Source organism: Saccostrea echinata, unplaced genomic scaffold, assembly GCF_033153115.1.
Source record: "Saccostrea echinata isolate AGI-Se365-2 ecotype Australia unplaced genomic scaffold, CSIRO_AGI_Sech_v1 ptg000041l, whole genome shotgun sequence".
In the NCBI taxonomy this organism is placed as follows: domain Eukaryota; kingdom Metazoa; phylum Mollusca; class Bivalvia; order Ostreida; family Ostreidae; genus Saccostrea; species Saccostrea echinata.
In genome coordinates this window covers 3,180,543-3,197,748 of record NW_026889790.1, presented here as the reverse complement: position 1 = coordinate 3,197,748, position 17,206 = coordinate 3,180,543, and the positions used below count along the sequence as shown (strand labels likewise).

Sequence of the window (17,206 nt, the reverse complement as noted above, 5' to 3'; positions counted from 1 at the left end):
GATAACTTTATCAACCTGTACTTAGATATTCACAATAAATATATCCATTGTTTATTTTAGCAATATTTATTCCCTGTGAGTTTGACAATCATTATTTTAGCAACATAATTTCATATAAATCGAAAATATGCGCAAATGATTATTTACGGCTATTAGTAAACCCTATAACTTATTATTTTTCACAATGAAATTCATTTTTCAACTGATCATAAATTTAGAGAAAATTTCTTTGCATTTTTATTATCATTGATATTTGATCGTGTAAAAAAATTTAAACATAAAATGTACTCTTAATAACCAATTTCAAGTGCAGATTAAAATCTGGGTATTTTCCCTGTCATTAGATCAACCATTCTCTTTGAATGGGTCAAATCAAGATGGCGTGGCAGCCGGAGGAAAATGGTCTCCGCCAAATTCTGCAATTACTAAAGGAATCTCAGTCACCAGACACTGCGACCCAACGAAATGTTCAACAAGTATCCTTTCCTTAAGCTGCGATTTATTTCAGGAATCCGTTTATGTGAAGTGAAGTGGTTAAAGAGGTGTCCTCAAATGGGCACGTGTTGTTCACTTGAGTGATTATGCAGTTTTTAAAACTCCCACGAATATTTCTTTGTAAAGAACGGGTACTGAGTGTTATATATTATCAATGTCAATGTATTTATATGTAGTTATATTAAGTTGTAAATCTATGACATTCATTGAAAAAATTGTCAAAAGGTGTATTTTTCTGATTTCCTTTAACTTTAATGTCAGAAATTGGAAGAATTGAATAAATATCCAGATTTCAACAATTACCTGATCTTTGTCCTCACAAAGCTAACAACAGAGGGTATGTTGAAACAATTTTACTTATCAATTTTTTACATTAGCATAGTGTTTTGATCACCAAGCTTTACATTGGGGAAAAATCAAGAGTTTGTCAAAGTAAATGATTTTTATAGCATCACATCCCAGCAGTCAACTTCATTAAACAAAACCTTGCTTAGAATGAAACAAACAAAATCCACAACATTGTCCATAGATAAGAGAATTGTTAACATCTAAAAATAATTGCCTCTACCTATTGAAGTATGCATAATAGTGGCAATATAACCAGTATTTTGACACTGGTCGCTTACAGGTATAAGTAAATATTAGTGTTACAGGTAAAGAAATCTTACCATTGTCCATTATAAAGCATGGTCGAGCAGTTTTACTTTCATGTTAAAACAAATGACATCATATTATTTGAAGTTTTACTCCTTTTTATAAGTCACCTATATATAAATTGATATGGATGAAAACTTTCAAATATTAAAGCACTGTTTTCAAATAATCAGTCTTGATGATTGATTCCTACCCCTCCCAATGATTATAGCTAAGATCACAGAGTTGAAATGAGATAATGATAGAACACCACCATCCCAGATTGAAGTTTTTAGCAGGTTAATTTTCCAATTAATTCTTATTTTAAGCCATACTTGGACCATTCTTGCATGGCTGATGCATCTTCAGATGCTTGCTACCATTTAAACTATAGGGTTAGATTACTTAGTTGTACATTCTTAAATAACTTAACCCTAATTGGACCAATCAATCGGGCATAGATAAAGTATAAATACGAACTTTTTTGCATTGGTGGCACTGTAGCTGTCTGGTCATCCATCCCAATTTTTTCAGACCCCGGAGCTACAGTTCTGCAGCTAGCGTAAAATTGATATTGTGATTCCTATTCCAACCTGATAAAAAAAAAATAGAGGGGTGGGTAGGGAGAACACTCTATTTTAACATTTTATTGTTTATTTTATTTGAACAGTAAAAAATATTTAAGAGAATGAGAGGTCAATTCTTTTTTTTTCTCAAAGGGTAGCTTATAAATTTGGTAGAGTGCAGTGTTTTCCCCAGGCCGTTTTTGCATGGCGGTACCGCCATGCATTCACGATCCCCCGCCATGCATCACACATTGCCACTATGCTTCCCGCTATGCATGAATTATTAAAGGTAGACTATTTTAAGAAGATATACTTCGAATGTTATCAGTTATTAATCTTTCAATAAAACAATTCAAAGCACTAGAATCATAGCGTGTACTGTACACATGTTGCGCACCTGTGGTGAACTCGATGCGAATCGCGGTACGGGGTATGATGCAATAGTTGTCAATTTATGTTTATTGCAATTTACTGATATGTTACTAAGTATTAAGCTTTTATTGATTAAAAATATTTATAAGCATGAAAGATTTACTAATTTCTGCCAGATAGTACACACGGTGAAAGTAATACACTTGTTAATGGACAATTGGGTTTTTCCAACATCCACAGGTCATTCTATAAATAGCATTGATGTTCCGACACCAAAAATGATTCATTAGTTAAACACATAATTTTAAAGCCATTTTTTAGCATAAATATGCTTAAAATAAACATATCCAATAAATATTATCATTGTTTATTTACTCTATGAACTATGGGCAAATACTTATAGTTCAAGCGCACATGCTTGACCCACATTCAACAGCTTACGTTGAATAAAAAAAAAGTCAGACAACAATGTACTAAATGTTGTCACAATATTTACATGTAAGCAATGATGCTACATAATGTGCACCCTTTCTGTTTAAAAATGACTGTTAAAGTAGGGACATCCCCCCAAAAAATGTAGTAAATAAAAAAAGGTGGGGGGGGGGGGGGGTCACTAGGGGCCTATTCAGTTTGTAAGAAGCAAGAATAACACAGCACATTTAACATCATAAAAAGACAGTGGCTTTAGAGGAAAATAAAATAGAACATTTTGTTGTGATTATATCTAATTTTATAAACGAGAACTTAATTGTTTAGCTTTTTTAAAAGTTAAATTGACAATATATTCAAAATATATCATTTAATTTTTTTTAAAAAAATATAAATAAATGCTGCATTTGTATTTTTCATTTAAATATAAATTCAGATACATGCACAAGTAACTCAACGAGACACGCCGCGTGCCGTCAATTCAGCAAAATTCCCCCCATGCATTAAAAATTTTCTGGGGAAAACACTGAGAGTGTGATAACAGCTTCCTACTAGCTTGGGCTAGTGGGTTAACCCTTTAGATCAATCGGTAGAGCACTGGACTGGCATGCCAGAGGCCCCGGGTTCAATCCCCAGCAGAGGCACATAAATGTCTCTGTTACATAATTGCCAGGCACTTCAAATCAATTCTGATTATCAAGTAGAGGATAGTGTTTTTTTTTATCACAGAAATGACCAAGATTAGGATTTCCAATAGTGAAACTGAAATTCTTTACTTACAAAAAGTACCCGGTATACAATGTCAGGAAAATTTTCAGGGTCATGCTTAAGGTTTTATATTAAGAGGTCTGTTTATGAGTGCCTTTGACCTTGGTCTTGGCCAAACTTAAAGATGCATCTAATGATACTAATTATCATGCTTAGGATTCTGTATCTGACATAGTTTTCTGGAGAAAAGTCGGATTGAAGTTTTTGGAACATGTCCATTTCTAAGTAAATTCTTGCTCTACCAGGACCAAAGTTGCAGGAATGATGCATCAAGGAATGCATACCCCTGCAGTCTTGCTTCAGTCTTTGCTTGTAGTTTCCAGATTTGTAACAATAACATTGTAACACCGACTGTAACTATTGTATCTTTTTGAACATTTCTTTGATATTAGTCCTTGCAATACATGTAGATGATATTCATTTAGGTGAGCTCCAAAGTCTTTGATAACCTATTTTTTCCCTACCATAGTACAATAAATTAGTGGTACTATAATGCACTGTATGAAATTTATCCACATTTATAGATGAACTCATCTTCGGTAGCCACGGGTTTCTGATCCGCTACTCCTCTCACAAACCCTTGGCCTATGGTGCTGTCAAAGGTCAGGTTTGTTTACGTCATGTGATCTCTAATCTTACCACATACGCACAGATTGTGCCATTGACAGAAATACAAAGAGATTTAAAAATTAAAGTTTTTGGAGATTAATTAACAAGAAGGTATAGAGCGATGTTTATTTGTTATTTAGCGTGCAAATCTACATCTGCTATATAGAATCCTGATCATATTACTTAAGATTGGGTGACACCATAACTATTTATAGAATGGCATGTTATCTTACAGATCGTTGTTTACTCATGTTTTTTGTTCCTGAGAATAAAGAGTCAAGATATATCCCAATGCAGTTATCATTTACAAAAAGCAATTGCTGATTGGTCAAATGATATCAGTCAACTCCAACCACAACTTGAGAAAAAAATCCAAATTTTTTTTCAGCACCTTAGGCCAAGGGTTTGTGAGGAGAGTAGCGGATCAGAAATCCTTGGCTAGCAAAGATAAGATAAACTTTGAACTTATGTTTACATAAATATAACCTAATTTAATAACATTGACATGATTGTAGATGAACCAACCAGATCTTTGAGTGGACTGATCTTGAAAAACAATGTAAAAGCTCACTTTGATAAGTTCCCTCCAGAGGTGACAACCTTCATCAAGGCTGAATGTTTATCTAGCATTGGCAACCCGTCCCCATTGATACGGGCCACAATTGGAATCTTGATTACTACGATCGTTGCTAAGGGAGAGTTACGTAATTGGCCAGAACTGTTGCCCACTCTGTGTAATTGTCTAGATTCTGAAGACTATAATGTGTGTGAGGTAAGATTGAGACTGAGTAGTATTTTCACTATTTTGTCAGACTGGATGCTTAAGTCAGTAATATGGGCATGATAACTAACATTGATCTTACTGGGTACACCATTCCAGGGAGCATTTGGTGCGTTACAGAAGATATGCGAGGACACGGCCGAGGACCTAGATAATGACAGCACAAGACCCCTCAATATCCTCATTCCCAAATTCCTACAGTTCTTCAAACACAACAGTGCTAAAATTAGGTAAGCAAAAAATATGCAAGTTTGTGATAGCTATTCATGTACAGAAGTTGAATTTGAAGTGTCAAATTGTACATTCTTGGTGCATATTCTTAAAGGACAGAAATGTGTATGTACATTTGATTTTTACTAGGTCCCATGCCATTGCTTGTGTAAACCAGTTTATCATCAGCAGGACCCAGGCCTTGATGGTCCACATAGACAGTTTTATTGAGGTTCGTAGTAAAACATTAATGTTTAGGACACAACCTTTAAAATTCCCACCACAAGAGATTGATAAAATCTATGGTTAAAACTGCATTAAGAATAGATGAATCACAGATTTTGTTGCTCTTTTTTTTGTAGAATTTGTTTTTCCTGGCAACAGATGAAGACACAGAAGTCAGGAAGAATGTTTGTCGAGCTCTGGTCATGTTAGTTGAGGTCCGCATGGATAGACTTATTCCTCACATCAATAGTATTATAGAGGTAATGTGTCCTTATTATAGAGGTAATGTGTCCTCAATATAAAGGTAATGTGACCTTATTATAGAGGTAGTCTCTGCTCATTATAGAGACAATTTCTTGTCATTCTATGTATTGTCTTCTACACTCTTAAAGATAAAGGTATTTTTAAGAAAATTCAATATTAGCAGCAGTAAATAATTTAACCGTCATGGAGGAGTAATCTTAGATTAATTTTAAATCAAGAATATTTTTATGTGCCCATAATTGGGGGCATATAGTTTTTGGTCTGTCTGTCTATTTGTTTCCAAAAACTTTAACTTCAGCATAACTTTTGAACAATTGGTAATATGGCTTTCATATTTCACATACCTTGTGACAAGACCTTTCTTTGAGATGAATGACTTTATGACCTTGATCTTGGAATTTGACCTACTTATAAGAACTCTAATCAAGCTTAATCTTTGCATATAAGTTTTGAAGGGTTGGTGCAAGGGCTTTCATATTTCACATGTATATTCCTTTTGAAAAGACTTTCACTTTGGTATCAACATTTTGACCTCCTAGCCATGACCTTGGAGTTGACCTACTTTGGAAAAACTTGGCTGTAACTTCTGAACAGTTGATGCTAGGACTTTTGTATTTGACATGTGTATTTCTTGTGACAAGATCTTTCTTTTGGTACCAACATTTTTTGACCTCTTGAGATTAATCTCAAGAGTTTGACCTTCCTTTGAAAGACTTAAAACCTTAGTAATGAGCTGCCATATGGGGACATCACTGTTTCACAAACACATCTTTTTTTGACAAGTGAAATAAAAATTGAGAAACTTGATTTCATGCAGTATTTTACTCATTAACTTTCAGTACATGATGTTGAGGACACAGGATGATGATGATTCTGTTGCTCTTGAGGCTTGTGAATTCTGGCTTTCTCTTGCTGAGCAGCCCATCTGTAAGGACGTACTTCAACCTCACATAGAGCGACTGATTCCCATCCTCGTCAAAGGCATGAGATACTCCGAAATTGACATCATTCTACTCAAGGTACTGCATAAAACTATCACACAAGTTATCAGAAAGGAGAAAATTGCTTTTAGTGTTACTTTCATCTGTGTCTTACAAAATTTTGACATACAGTATTGTATAATGTAGGGTGATGTTGAAGAAGATGAAATGATTCCAGACAAGGAATCTGACATCAAGCCAAGATTTCACAAATCCCGTTCCCACACCCAGAAACATCAGGAGGGAGACGAGGTAGTGATGGATACACTAGGTTTTAGGTTCTTTAAATGAAGGGGTCATAAAGTTTGTGAATAGCTGGAATTAACTTGAGGATTGTTGGGAATGATTTTAGTGCTGTTGTTGTTGTTGATTTTAATGCTTTGTTGTTGATTTTGTTGACAGGATGGAGAAGGCTCAGATGACGGATTTGATGATGATGACAATTTGTCCGACTGGAATCTAAGTATGTTGTTTAATTATAAAATAAAGTGTTGCTCATGAAGTGAATATAAAGCATTTACAAATTAAAATGTCAATGCATACTGTACATTGAAAAAGTCTAAAGAAAAAAAAAATCTAATTAACAGTTAATGATAAATAGCTTTTGTTGACATTTTAAAATGATATAATTTTATGATGCAAGTCATGTTGATTTGTTGATGTTGATAAATATAAGTTAAGATTTGTGATTTATCAATTGTTTGTATATACTGTAAACGTGGAAATTTCGACGACGTGCTAATTTTGAATATATTGACGATTTTTCTTTTCTCGTCAAAATTTCCACTCGTCAAACTTCATATCATATATATAGCGTCACACCAGACATATTGACCGTTGTACAACTTTATCGCTTAATTTTCTCGGCTTCCCCCATTAAAACTAGATCAAAGTTACAGTTTAATTTTTTTGTAAATAGTTATGAAAACATATAATCACAGTTTTAAAAACCGTTGAGTATGTCATATACTATTATTACCCATGGTCACAACATTCTAACTTTGAGTAATTATCACGCGGTGTTTGACCTACTTTGTCACCTCAGGCAATTGGTCTCGTATAATGAAAACAAAGACTAGTACAAAAGAGCAAATAATTCAATCAAATCTTATACACTGTAGATGGTTTTTACAAGCAAAATTAAATTTTATTGATGAGAACGCTTGTAAATGAGTTCCCGAGGAAGTCGCGGTCCTTGCATGCTTATAACATCGTGAACTCGCACAGAATGGCTTAATCGTAGACGTTCTCAAGTAAACTAAGCCAATGTTTCCATCAAGTGTTTGGTCCTCTAGCTTCTGGCAAACTTACTCTGAGTACTAGTTTTGAAACTGTTTTTTTTTTTAAAGGAGTTCTTTGTATTCATTTTTGTTTTAATCTTGTGAAATCAAAGATATACATAACTCTTAATTTAATATTTCGTCAAAATTAACACTCGTCAATTTTCGTAAACAAAAAATCGTTAATTTTTCAACTCGTCAAAATAACCACGTTTACAGTATTGTATATGCATTGGATTTGTTTGTTGTGACAGGAAAGTGTTCAGCTGCCGCACTGGATGTGTTGGCCAATGTGTTCCGTGAGGAGATCTTGCCTACACTTTTACCAATCCTAAAGGAAACATTGTTCCACACAGATTGGGAGGTGAAGGAATCAGGAATCTTAGTTTTAGGGGCCATCGCAGAAGGATGCATGAACGGAATGATCCCTCACCTCCCCGAACTGACCCCTTACCTGATTGGCTGCCTCAGTGATAAGAAAGCTCTAGTCAGATCAATCACATGCTGGACACTTAGTCGATACGCCCACTGGGTCGTTGGTCAGCCACATGAGATGTACCTGAAACCCTTGATGACAGAGGTACGGGAAAATCAGATATGAGATAAAAATCATGTATTTATAAAGGATTAAAGTTCTTGACTAAACGAAAAGAATTTATATATGTATAAAAATAATTTTTATTAAAAAAAAAAAAAGTGAAAAAAATAACATATCTGTGAAGGGATTCAGTTCAGGCTCAGTTAAAAGTTATAAGTTTGATGCAGTTGAAAAGTAGAAAACTCCTTTACTTTAGCTGTGTTGAAATAATGACATGACATTGTACATTGTAGTTGCTGAAGCGAGTATTAGATGCTAACAAACGAGTTCAAGAGGCTGCCTGCTCTGCTTTTGCGACTTTAGAGGAGGAAGCTTGCACAGAGCTGGTGCCATATCTTGGTTTTATTTTGGAGACTCTAGTATATGCCTTCAGCAAGTACCAGGTAAATGGAAATCTTCTTTTTATCATGGTGAAACAAATTTTAAATTATGATAAGAACAGATTGATTTTACTAATGAAACCAGTATCTAATTCTACAGTATTCTGTTTGGAAGTAAGGAAAAAGAAATATAACTAAAGTTATCAATATTACAGCACAAAAACCTTCTGATTCTGTATGACGCTATTGGGACTCTGGCTGACTCTGTAGGACACCATCTCAATAAACCAGTAAGTCAACTCTTCAGAAGGAAAGAGTAAATTATCATGAACGAGAGTGTAACTGATTCTTATAACATACAGTACTGTATTTCAGGAGTATGTGAACATGCTGATGCCCCCTCTCATACAGAAATGGAATATTCTTAAAGATGAGGACAAGGACTTGTTTCCATTGTTAGAGGTGGGTATTATATGTAGACTTGTCTGTAAAGTGTCACCCTTTCAAGTTGTTTTTTAGCTCACATTGATGTAAGTTCATGCATTATGGGATGTACTATACCAGACTTGCTTCGATGCAGGATCTGACCTACATTTCCTGAATGATAGACCAGGTTAAAGTTTTTGGAGCAAGTTTAAGTTTTAGGAGCAGGTTGTATCCCCAAGTAAAATACATGTATAAGCCTAAACTTGCATGGATGATGCAAATAGGATGCACATTACTAGTCTGGATATGGATGCTTGATCTGACCTACATTTTTCGTATGAGTGAACAGGTTAAAGTTTTTGGAGCAGATTCATTTCAAAGTAACTGTAACTCCTATTGACCAAACTTGCATAGATGATGCATCTAAGAACGGACACTGTCATATTGGCTGCAGATGCTGGACCTGACCTACATTTTGCAGATGATGAGCAGGTTAAAGTTTTGGAGCAGGTTCATCCCCAAGTAATTATAAGCCCTATGGTCAGTGTGGTGAGTGAAGGTTTATCCCTAAATAAAATTAAGCCTTGCATTGATGGTGCATCTTGGGATGCACACTAAAAGACTTGCTTTGGATGCTGGATCTGATCAACGTTTTCCAGTTGAATGATCAGGTTACTGTTTAAGAGCTGGTCCATTCCCAACCCTTTTGTAACTGAACTTGCATTGATGATGCATGTTACTAGGTATGCACACTAGAAGATATGCTTTGGAAGCTTGATCTGACCTACATTTACAGGATGATTGAAAAGTGGAAGTTTTTGTATAGATGTTGTATCTAGGAATGCACAGTAACAGAACATTTGTGGTGTGAGACATTATCTTACTTATAGATAACATTTGTCAAGGTGACCTTTATAATATTTATAATATTTGATTACCTATGTGTATTTCTTATGACACATTATTTTCTGAATCCTCTTGTTGCAGTGCTTGTCTAGTGTGGCCACAGCTTTACAATCTGGTTTCCTGCCTTACTGCGAACCAGTTTACCAGAGATGTGTTAACCTTGTGGAACAGACTCTCAACCAAAACTTTGTAAGAAAAATATCCAACTGAAATCAGAAAGAAAATGTTACACAGATTGACAATAGTTTCAAATTAGTGAAGTACTGAAGTTTTGGTATCATTTTTGGTGCAGCAAATGGAAAAGACATCTATATCTGGTTAATTAATATACCCTATTTTTAACCTTTGTTATATTAGATAAAGATATTTTAATATATTTACCTTAAGCTTGTTAGATGTAGATATTTTGATATACGTGTATTTACATGTACCTTGTTATATTAGATATTTTGATATATTTACCTTGTTAGATGTAGATATTTTGATATATTTACCTTCAGGCCAATATAAACCAGCCTGACCAGTATGATCCTCCAGACAAGGACTTTATGATCGTGGCTCTAGATTTATTGAGTGGACTCGCGGAGGGACTTGAACATCACATAGAAAATCTGGTTGCCAATAGCAACATTCTAAAACTGCTTTTTCAGTGTATGCAGGTAGGCAGGGAACATCATTCTGATTGAAAAATATACAAGTTTGCATTTCAGTTAGAGACATGCATATATTATTTAACATTGAAACCCAGTATAAACTGGGTCAGTATTGTACAACTAAAGATATGAATTAAACTTGCTATTGTGCTAGGACCCTATGCCAGAGGTTCGCCAAAGTTCCTTTGCTCTTCTGGGAGACTTAACAAAAGCTTGCTTCCAGCATGTGAAACCTTGTATAGCTGATTTCATGCCAATACTTGGATCCAACTTGAATCCTGAGTTTATTTCTGTGTGCAATAATGCTACGTGGGCGATTGGAGAAATCTCTATAAAGATGGGTAAGTGGTGATACAGTTAATATGTAAAACCATTGGTCTCTGTAGAGGTGTTGAAAGTTATAGTCTCCATTTTAATAAGAAGTAATAGCTTGTGTTGTCTGCCGGTTGTCAGATGTTTCAGTGTCAACAGTTATGGGCTGATCTATATACATTACTGTACACTGTCCTATATGACATCTGATTTTTGTGACACTCGGCTGTGTTAAAGAAGGCAATATGAAATGTGATCCTAAAACTTCTTAACATGTATCACCTTTAATCTTCACTGTAACTGGAACGATAGCCATATATATATATATATATATATATATATATATATATATATATATATATATATATATATATATATATATATATATATATATATATATATATATATTTACCTGTAGGAAAAGTATTACCAAGAATGAATAGGATTGTGTCATACTTAGTACCACTCACATAGCTTGTGTCAGCCGTGTGTCACATGACTGTATAATAATAGAATTGTAAGGCTGATTGTAGAAAATGACAATAGCGCAAGGGCATCCAGTTGTTTTTTGGTCGTAAAAATTGATACACATTAAAAGAGGATTACATTAAGTGCTGGGAGCAAGTTTGAGTTGTTTGGGAAGTACTTGTAATTTTGCAGAGAATGTGATATACCAAAAAATTCCCATTTTGTAGCTTTATAAGGCCTTGATTAATTAATTATCTACATAATTTTTTCAAACAAATGTTAAAAATTTTTCCATTAAAAGATTAATGATGATTTGGTATTCAATCAAACATTTCTGTAATTATTAAACCAATGAATCCACTCCTCTGGATCACTTGTACTGCATCAGAAATTGTTATCAAATGGTAAGATTGTGCACTCTTTAATAAATAATGGATAAAGTAAATGTATGCAACCTTTTATTTACATATATACATCATCATGCCATTTCATTTTTTTTTTTTTGTTACTTACTGAATTTTTAATAATGCCACAATGATACATCCTATTATGGTGCATCACAAATGTGAATTCAGGCCTTCCATAACTTAGCTGAGCAGTTTAATCAAAAACTATAACAGACCTAATTAAGTTAAACAGAAATTGGAACTACTTTTCAGGGGGTGACATGCAGCCATACATCAGCTTGGTTTTGGGTCCATTAATAGAGATAATTAATCGACAGAACACTCCAAAAACATTGCTTGAAAACACAGGTAATTGATGATTACCATTAGGCCAGATTTTAAAGTTTGAATGGTCAGGAAGTGTGCTCAACCTTTGATTAATTTATCATTGTTTTGGCACCATTAAGACTATACTTTTGACATCTTTTAAAATATCTAAAGGTTAAGAGATGTTGTTTTCTGTAGGAAGTTTCTTTAATGTTAATGCTTGTTTTTATTTGTAACAGCCATTACGATTGGCCGATTAGGGCTTGTCTGCCCACAGGAAGTGGCACCAACTCTTAACCAATTCATAAGACAATGGTAATTATTTCTTTGTTAGTCTATTTACTAATTCAAAAGAAGCCCTCTGTAGATAGGTGTTTCTCCTTGAATAACAATGAAGTTGATATAACTGTGGATGGTGTTGATAATGCAGGTGTACATCACTGAGGAATATCCGTGACAATGAAGAAAAGGACTCGGCATTCCGTGGTGTGTGTCATATGATTAACGTTAACCCTGCTGGGGTTGTCCAGGACTTTATTTTTTTCTGTGATGCTGTGGCATCCTGGTCTCAGCCCAAGGCCGATCTTAAAGAAATGTTTTTTAAGGTAAAACTATGTCTTAATTCTTGTTAACCTAGGAGTAAAGAAAACATCACAAGGTCAAAAGAGGAATGTTTCATTCTTAATTAATAATTCTGAATTGATAACATATTTTGATTTTCAGATATTACATGGTTTTAAAAATCAAGTTGGGGAAGAAAACTGGACAAAGTTTTCTGACCAGTTTCCACAGCCATTGCGGGAACGCCTTGCCTTGCATTATAACGTGTGACCTGATCCATACAGGTGGGTGGGGCAGTTCAGCTCCAAAAACCATTGCTTTTAAATTAGTTTTAAAACTCTGAATTTTAAATAATAATAAATTTTTCATGAATAAACTTATGGATAGTTCAACTTGAAAAAAAAAATCGAGTAATTATAAATATGAATTTTCTGTAATTCATCTTCTCTGTATTGGAAATCATACATTGTATTTTAGCCCCACAAAGCCAATGACTAGGAATAAATGACAGAATAATTCAAAACATTTGTCACATCCAAAATATAATTATTGCTTGAATTTATACAATGTGGACATGGGTTTTACATGTATGAATATTTAATTTTTCTTTTTTTCAGGTCCAAGGGGAAAAAGGGAAAGTGCTATCAGGGATATTCCCCAAGGCACTACGGGGTCCAGCACAGGGTTGGCATCGCGTATGGGGAGGGCCAGCTCATAGGTCTCGCTGCCAATAGGCGACGCTTCAACGGGGAGCGTGCAGCAGGCCAATCGCGGAGGGTGGGTCGCGTAATCGGGAGGGCTACTGAGAAAAATCTTCTTCATATCTCAACATCGCGCAATTAACAGGGATTGTTAGAATTTATCTGTAGATTGCATGCCCAAACTTTGTCAGTATATTGATTTGTGTTCCTATAGCAACATGTAACAAAGAACAAAAATTCTTCCTTCATCATAGTGCTTGAATGCATAGTGTTAACGAAAAATGGGGCTCACCATGGAATAAAATGTTTGTACAGTCTATTTCTATATTAGACTTCCTGGAATTGAATGTATTGGTAGATTTGTACTGAAATGTTGTAAACATTCTTAAACCCAAAAAGTGGTGAAAAGGTTGCCTTTCTCTATCGTAATTTAAAATGAAATTGAGTACTGTTGTTTGCAATTTAGTAAATTGTATATTGTGATATTTCTATGGTGTGCCCCCTTTATATAGGTGAAGCAAGCTAAGTTGGTTCAGTGCCCTCCTGTTATGAAAAGTCAAATTTCTTAAAACTTGTTCAGTCCTGGGAAATGAAATTTTTTCCTGTTTTTCATGTAAGTTTCAATTTACTTTCAAACAAAAAGAAAGAGAAAAAAATATTTTACAATCCTTATAAAAAAGTAAAAGATCATCACATAAATTTATATTATTGACTAAATATAGTTAAGGCTATTCTTGTAGAAAATATGAAAGGGTAAGAATGCCACTACTAGTATTTAGCCCCCCCCCCCCCCCCCCCCCCATTTTTAAAGTATCCCAATAGTACCAAGGAATTATTTTTACACCCCCTACCCATATAATGCAATACATTACATATAATACAGTTCTGTTAAAATTACATATATTTGATGAAAGATACTGTTAACGTTCTTTTTTTTGCTTAGAACTCTTCTATTTCATACTTTGACAAAAATATGTGGCTAAATGTTTGATTTTCTCCTCCTCCATTCAGTTTTTGCTGTTAAGAAATGGAACAAGAGTGCAGTTTTTGTGTTTCCAAAAATGGTGTGAGGTCATGAATAACAAAAAGATTTTCAAATATTTATATGAATTAGGCCTTTTAAGCTCTGCTGCCAAGAAACTCTTCTGTTACCATTCTGACCTGAAACCATTTCCAGGGAGATGAACCTTACTTGTTGATAGAAGAATATCATCTCATCAAGATTAAATACAATGTAATAACTATGTAGGACTTGATTAAATTCTAAGGATTGTATAAATGGTAGTTTTTTTTTTAAACTCCATCATGTTATTTTCCATAGACCCCCCCCCCCCCTCCCAAGTAGAGGCACTCCACCCCATCAGGTATTTTACACTGGAATAGCCATAAATGTTAAATTTGAGGAAGGGCACTGACTAGGTAGGGAGTCAACATGACATGGTTTCTTCAGCTTTTAAATGTTTCTTGTTCAGTCTGTGAGAAGGTGAACCAAGTCACACATATTGAATTGCATTTTTGTTGTAAAAAAAAAAGATATAAAATTACTTGTGTATTGAATTGTTAGACAACATCATTGTAAAAGATTTATTTTTAACTAAAAAATTCAGTTATTTGACCTTCTCATGGTATGATCTTGTTTAAAGTCAGATATTACTTTTGTTCATTCAGACAAGTCTCTAATTTTGAAATTTTCGGCTTACTCTTAAGACATTTTTTATTCTGACCTTGGTTCCCAAACTCTCACAGATTAACCCTGCCTCTCAAGCAGCATCCTCCTGTTATCCGTTTTTAGTGCAAGACCAAGCGCCCATTTTTTTTATGTGCATCTGAATGCCAAAGCCTATTTCCTAAGCCTGGACGCAAGACAATCTGCGACCGACGGGGTCGTATAGCGTCATCCATCAACTTCCTATTGAGGACACGGAGCGTGTATTCTGAAGGGAAATAACTCTACGGTTGTAAGAGGAATACACTGAAATGTGGTGTAGATGCAACAGCTAGTGATAAGGTCACAATTATTGATAGAGTTGTCTGCTCTTGTTGATAATTGTGCCAGTATGAAGCAGTCTTTTTTACACAATTTTATGTAGGTTTTAGATGTTTAAGAGATTTTTTTGTACATTTTTTGTTTTAATTTATCTTTAAGGTTGGGTGTTGGTCATGTGTGGAAAAAGAGAGGTAGATATAATTAACAGTCTGGATTACTTTGTTTGTTGGATAATTACATGTGTTGCATTCTAGGAGTGAATATATCTGAAACACTAGACTATGGGCATCTGTAAAGAATACAATGTAGCTGATCCAGTAAAAATCTTCTAGATAAATTAATCATTTGTAAATGGTTTGATGAAAATAAATTTTGGTATTGACTTAAACATTGTATTAAGGAATGCAGTTCAACATGCTATTAACATGTTAAAATTGTTTATGTTGCTCAAAGTACATAGTTATGAAACAGTATACATAGTAATTAACTTCTCAAGGAGTTCAACCTACTTTGAAAAACTTTCACGGTGGCCATGAACTGCCAAGAGTGAGCATCAGTGTTTCACAAAACATATTTTAGTTTTTCAGTGTTGAGGCTGTGATATTCTGATAGTCTGCTTAATGATATATGTACAACATTCCAGCAATAATAAAGGTTTTAGGTTGGTGTGATTCTTGTTAGGTAGAGGAACTCACAGTGTAAGGAGAATTTTGGGTTGTTCGGTAGGGTGGCTCTCGGTAAAGAGAATTGTGGGCGTTCAATAGGGGGTGCTCTGTGTAAGGAAAATTGTGGGTGTTCACTGTGTAAGGAGTATTGTGGGTGTTTATAGGTAGTGTAGTTCACAGTTGAAGGAGGACTGTGGGTGTTGGGTAGAGGGAGGGGGTCACTGTGTAAGGAGAATTGTGGGTGTTTGGTAAAGGGGGGAGGCTCTCTGTGTAACGAGGATTGTGGGTGTTAGATAGGGGAGTTCACTGTGAAAGGAGAATTGTGGGTGTTTTGTTAAGGGGGGGGGGGGGGGGCTCTGTGTAACGAGGATTTTGGGTGTTAGGTAGGGGAGTTCATTGTGTATGGAGAATTGTGGGTGTTCGATGGGGGGAGGGGGGGTTTTCACTGTGTAAGGAAAATTGTGGATGTTAAGTAGGGGAGCTCACTGTGTAAGGAGAATTGTGGGTGTTATGTAGGGGAGCTCACTGTGTAAGGGGAATTGTGGGTGTTAATTAGGGGAGCTCACTGTGTAAGGAGAGTCATGGGTGTTAGGTAGAGGAGCTCACTGTGTTAGGAGAATTGTGAGTGTTAGGATGGGGAGTTTTCTTGGTAATGAGAATTATAGGTGTTAGGTAGGGCAGCTCACTGTGTAAGGAGGATTGCTTCATATTGGTTTTGTTTCTTTCTGTGATCAGAATTTTTTTTTATTTTACTAAGTTTTGCCGTGTTATTTTTATTGTCATGTTAACAAGTTCTCACAAGCATTTGTCGTTTGAGGGAAATTAAGGCATATTTGTTACATTGACTGTTTTACATTGCATGCAATAAAATATTGTCTAACCAGGAAATCTTGATTGTTGATTGATATTTTATTAATTTATATTTAAAATCTCAAATAAAATAAAAATTTGCAATATAAATGCAAACCATTGATGGATTTAAGGGGTTTGCACCCTCTTCCCCCCAAAAAATGGATGCTTTCAGCTATAGCAGTATTGAATCCATGCCTGCATTCAAGATCCTAGGTCTAAGCTAACCCCCATAGACACCAGAAATATACTGCTCATGATGTGTGGTGGGTCATACTCATCTTCAGGGAAAATGAGACAATGTACAGATACATTTTGCAGCCAGTTGAGACTAAAAGGTCTTCAACATTGCTTTCAATCACAAATTTTATTGTTATTGTCCATGGCGTTCAGTCGAATTCTAACACATTATGTATACATTTTATAGCACATTCA

At 34.9% G+C, this 17,206-nt stretch overlaps 1 protein-coding gene across 1 annotated transcript; it reads left to right on the top strand.

Moving 5' to 3' along the window:
• Positions 1–362: 362 nt before the first annotated feature.
• On the top strand, positions 363–13,668 carry LOC133200774 (transportin-1-like). The gene is made up of 21 exons (XM_061336563.1): positions 363–476; positions 757–832; positions 4,388–4,644; positions 4,753–4,883; positions 5,014–5,095; positions 5,226–5,348; positions 6,192–6,371; positions 6,480–6,584; positions 6,735–6,795; positions 7,867–8,192; positions 8,444–8,593; positions 8,746–8,820; positions 8,906–8,992; positions 9,944–10,051; positions 10,363–10,521; positions 10,670–10,856; positions 11,955–12,050; positions 12,248–12,323; positions 12,439–12,613; positions 12,732–12,853; positions 13,187–13,668. Exons 1-20 carry the CDS (start codon positions 363–365, stop codon positions 12,837–12,839), a joined length of 2,676 nt encoding a protein of 891 aa, XP_061192547.1. The 3' UTR covers positions 12,840–12,853; positions 13,187–13,668.
• Positions 13,669–17,206: the final 3,538 nt, after the last annotated feature.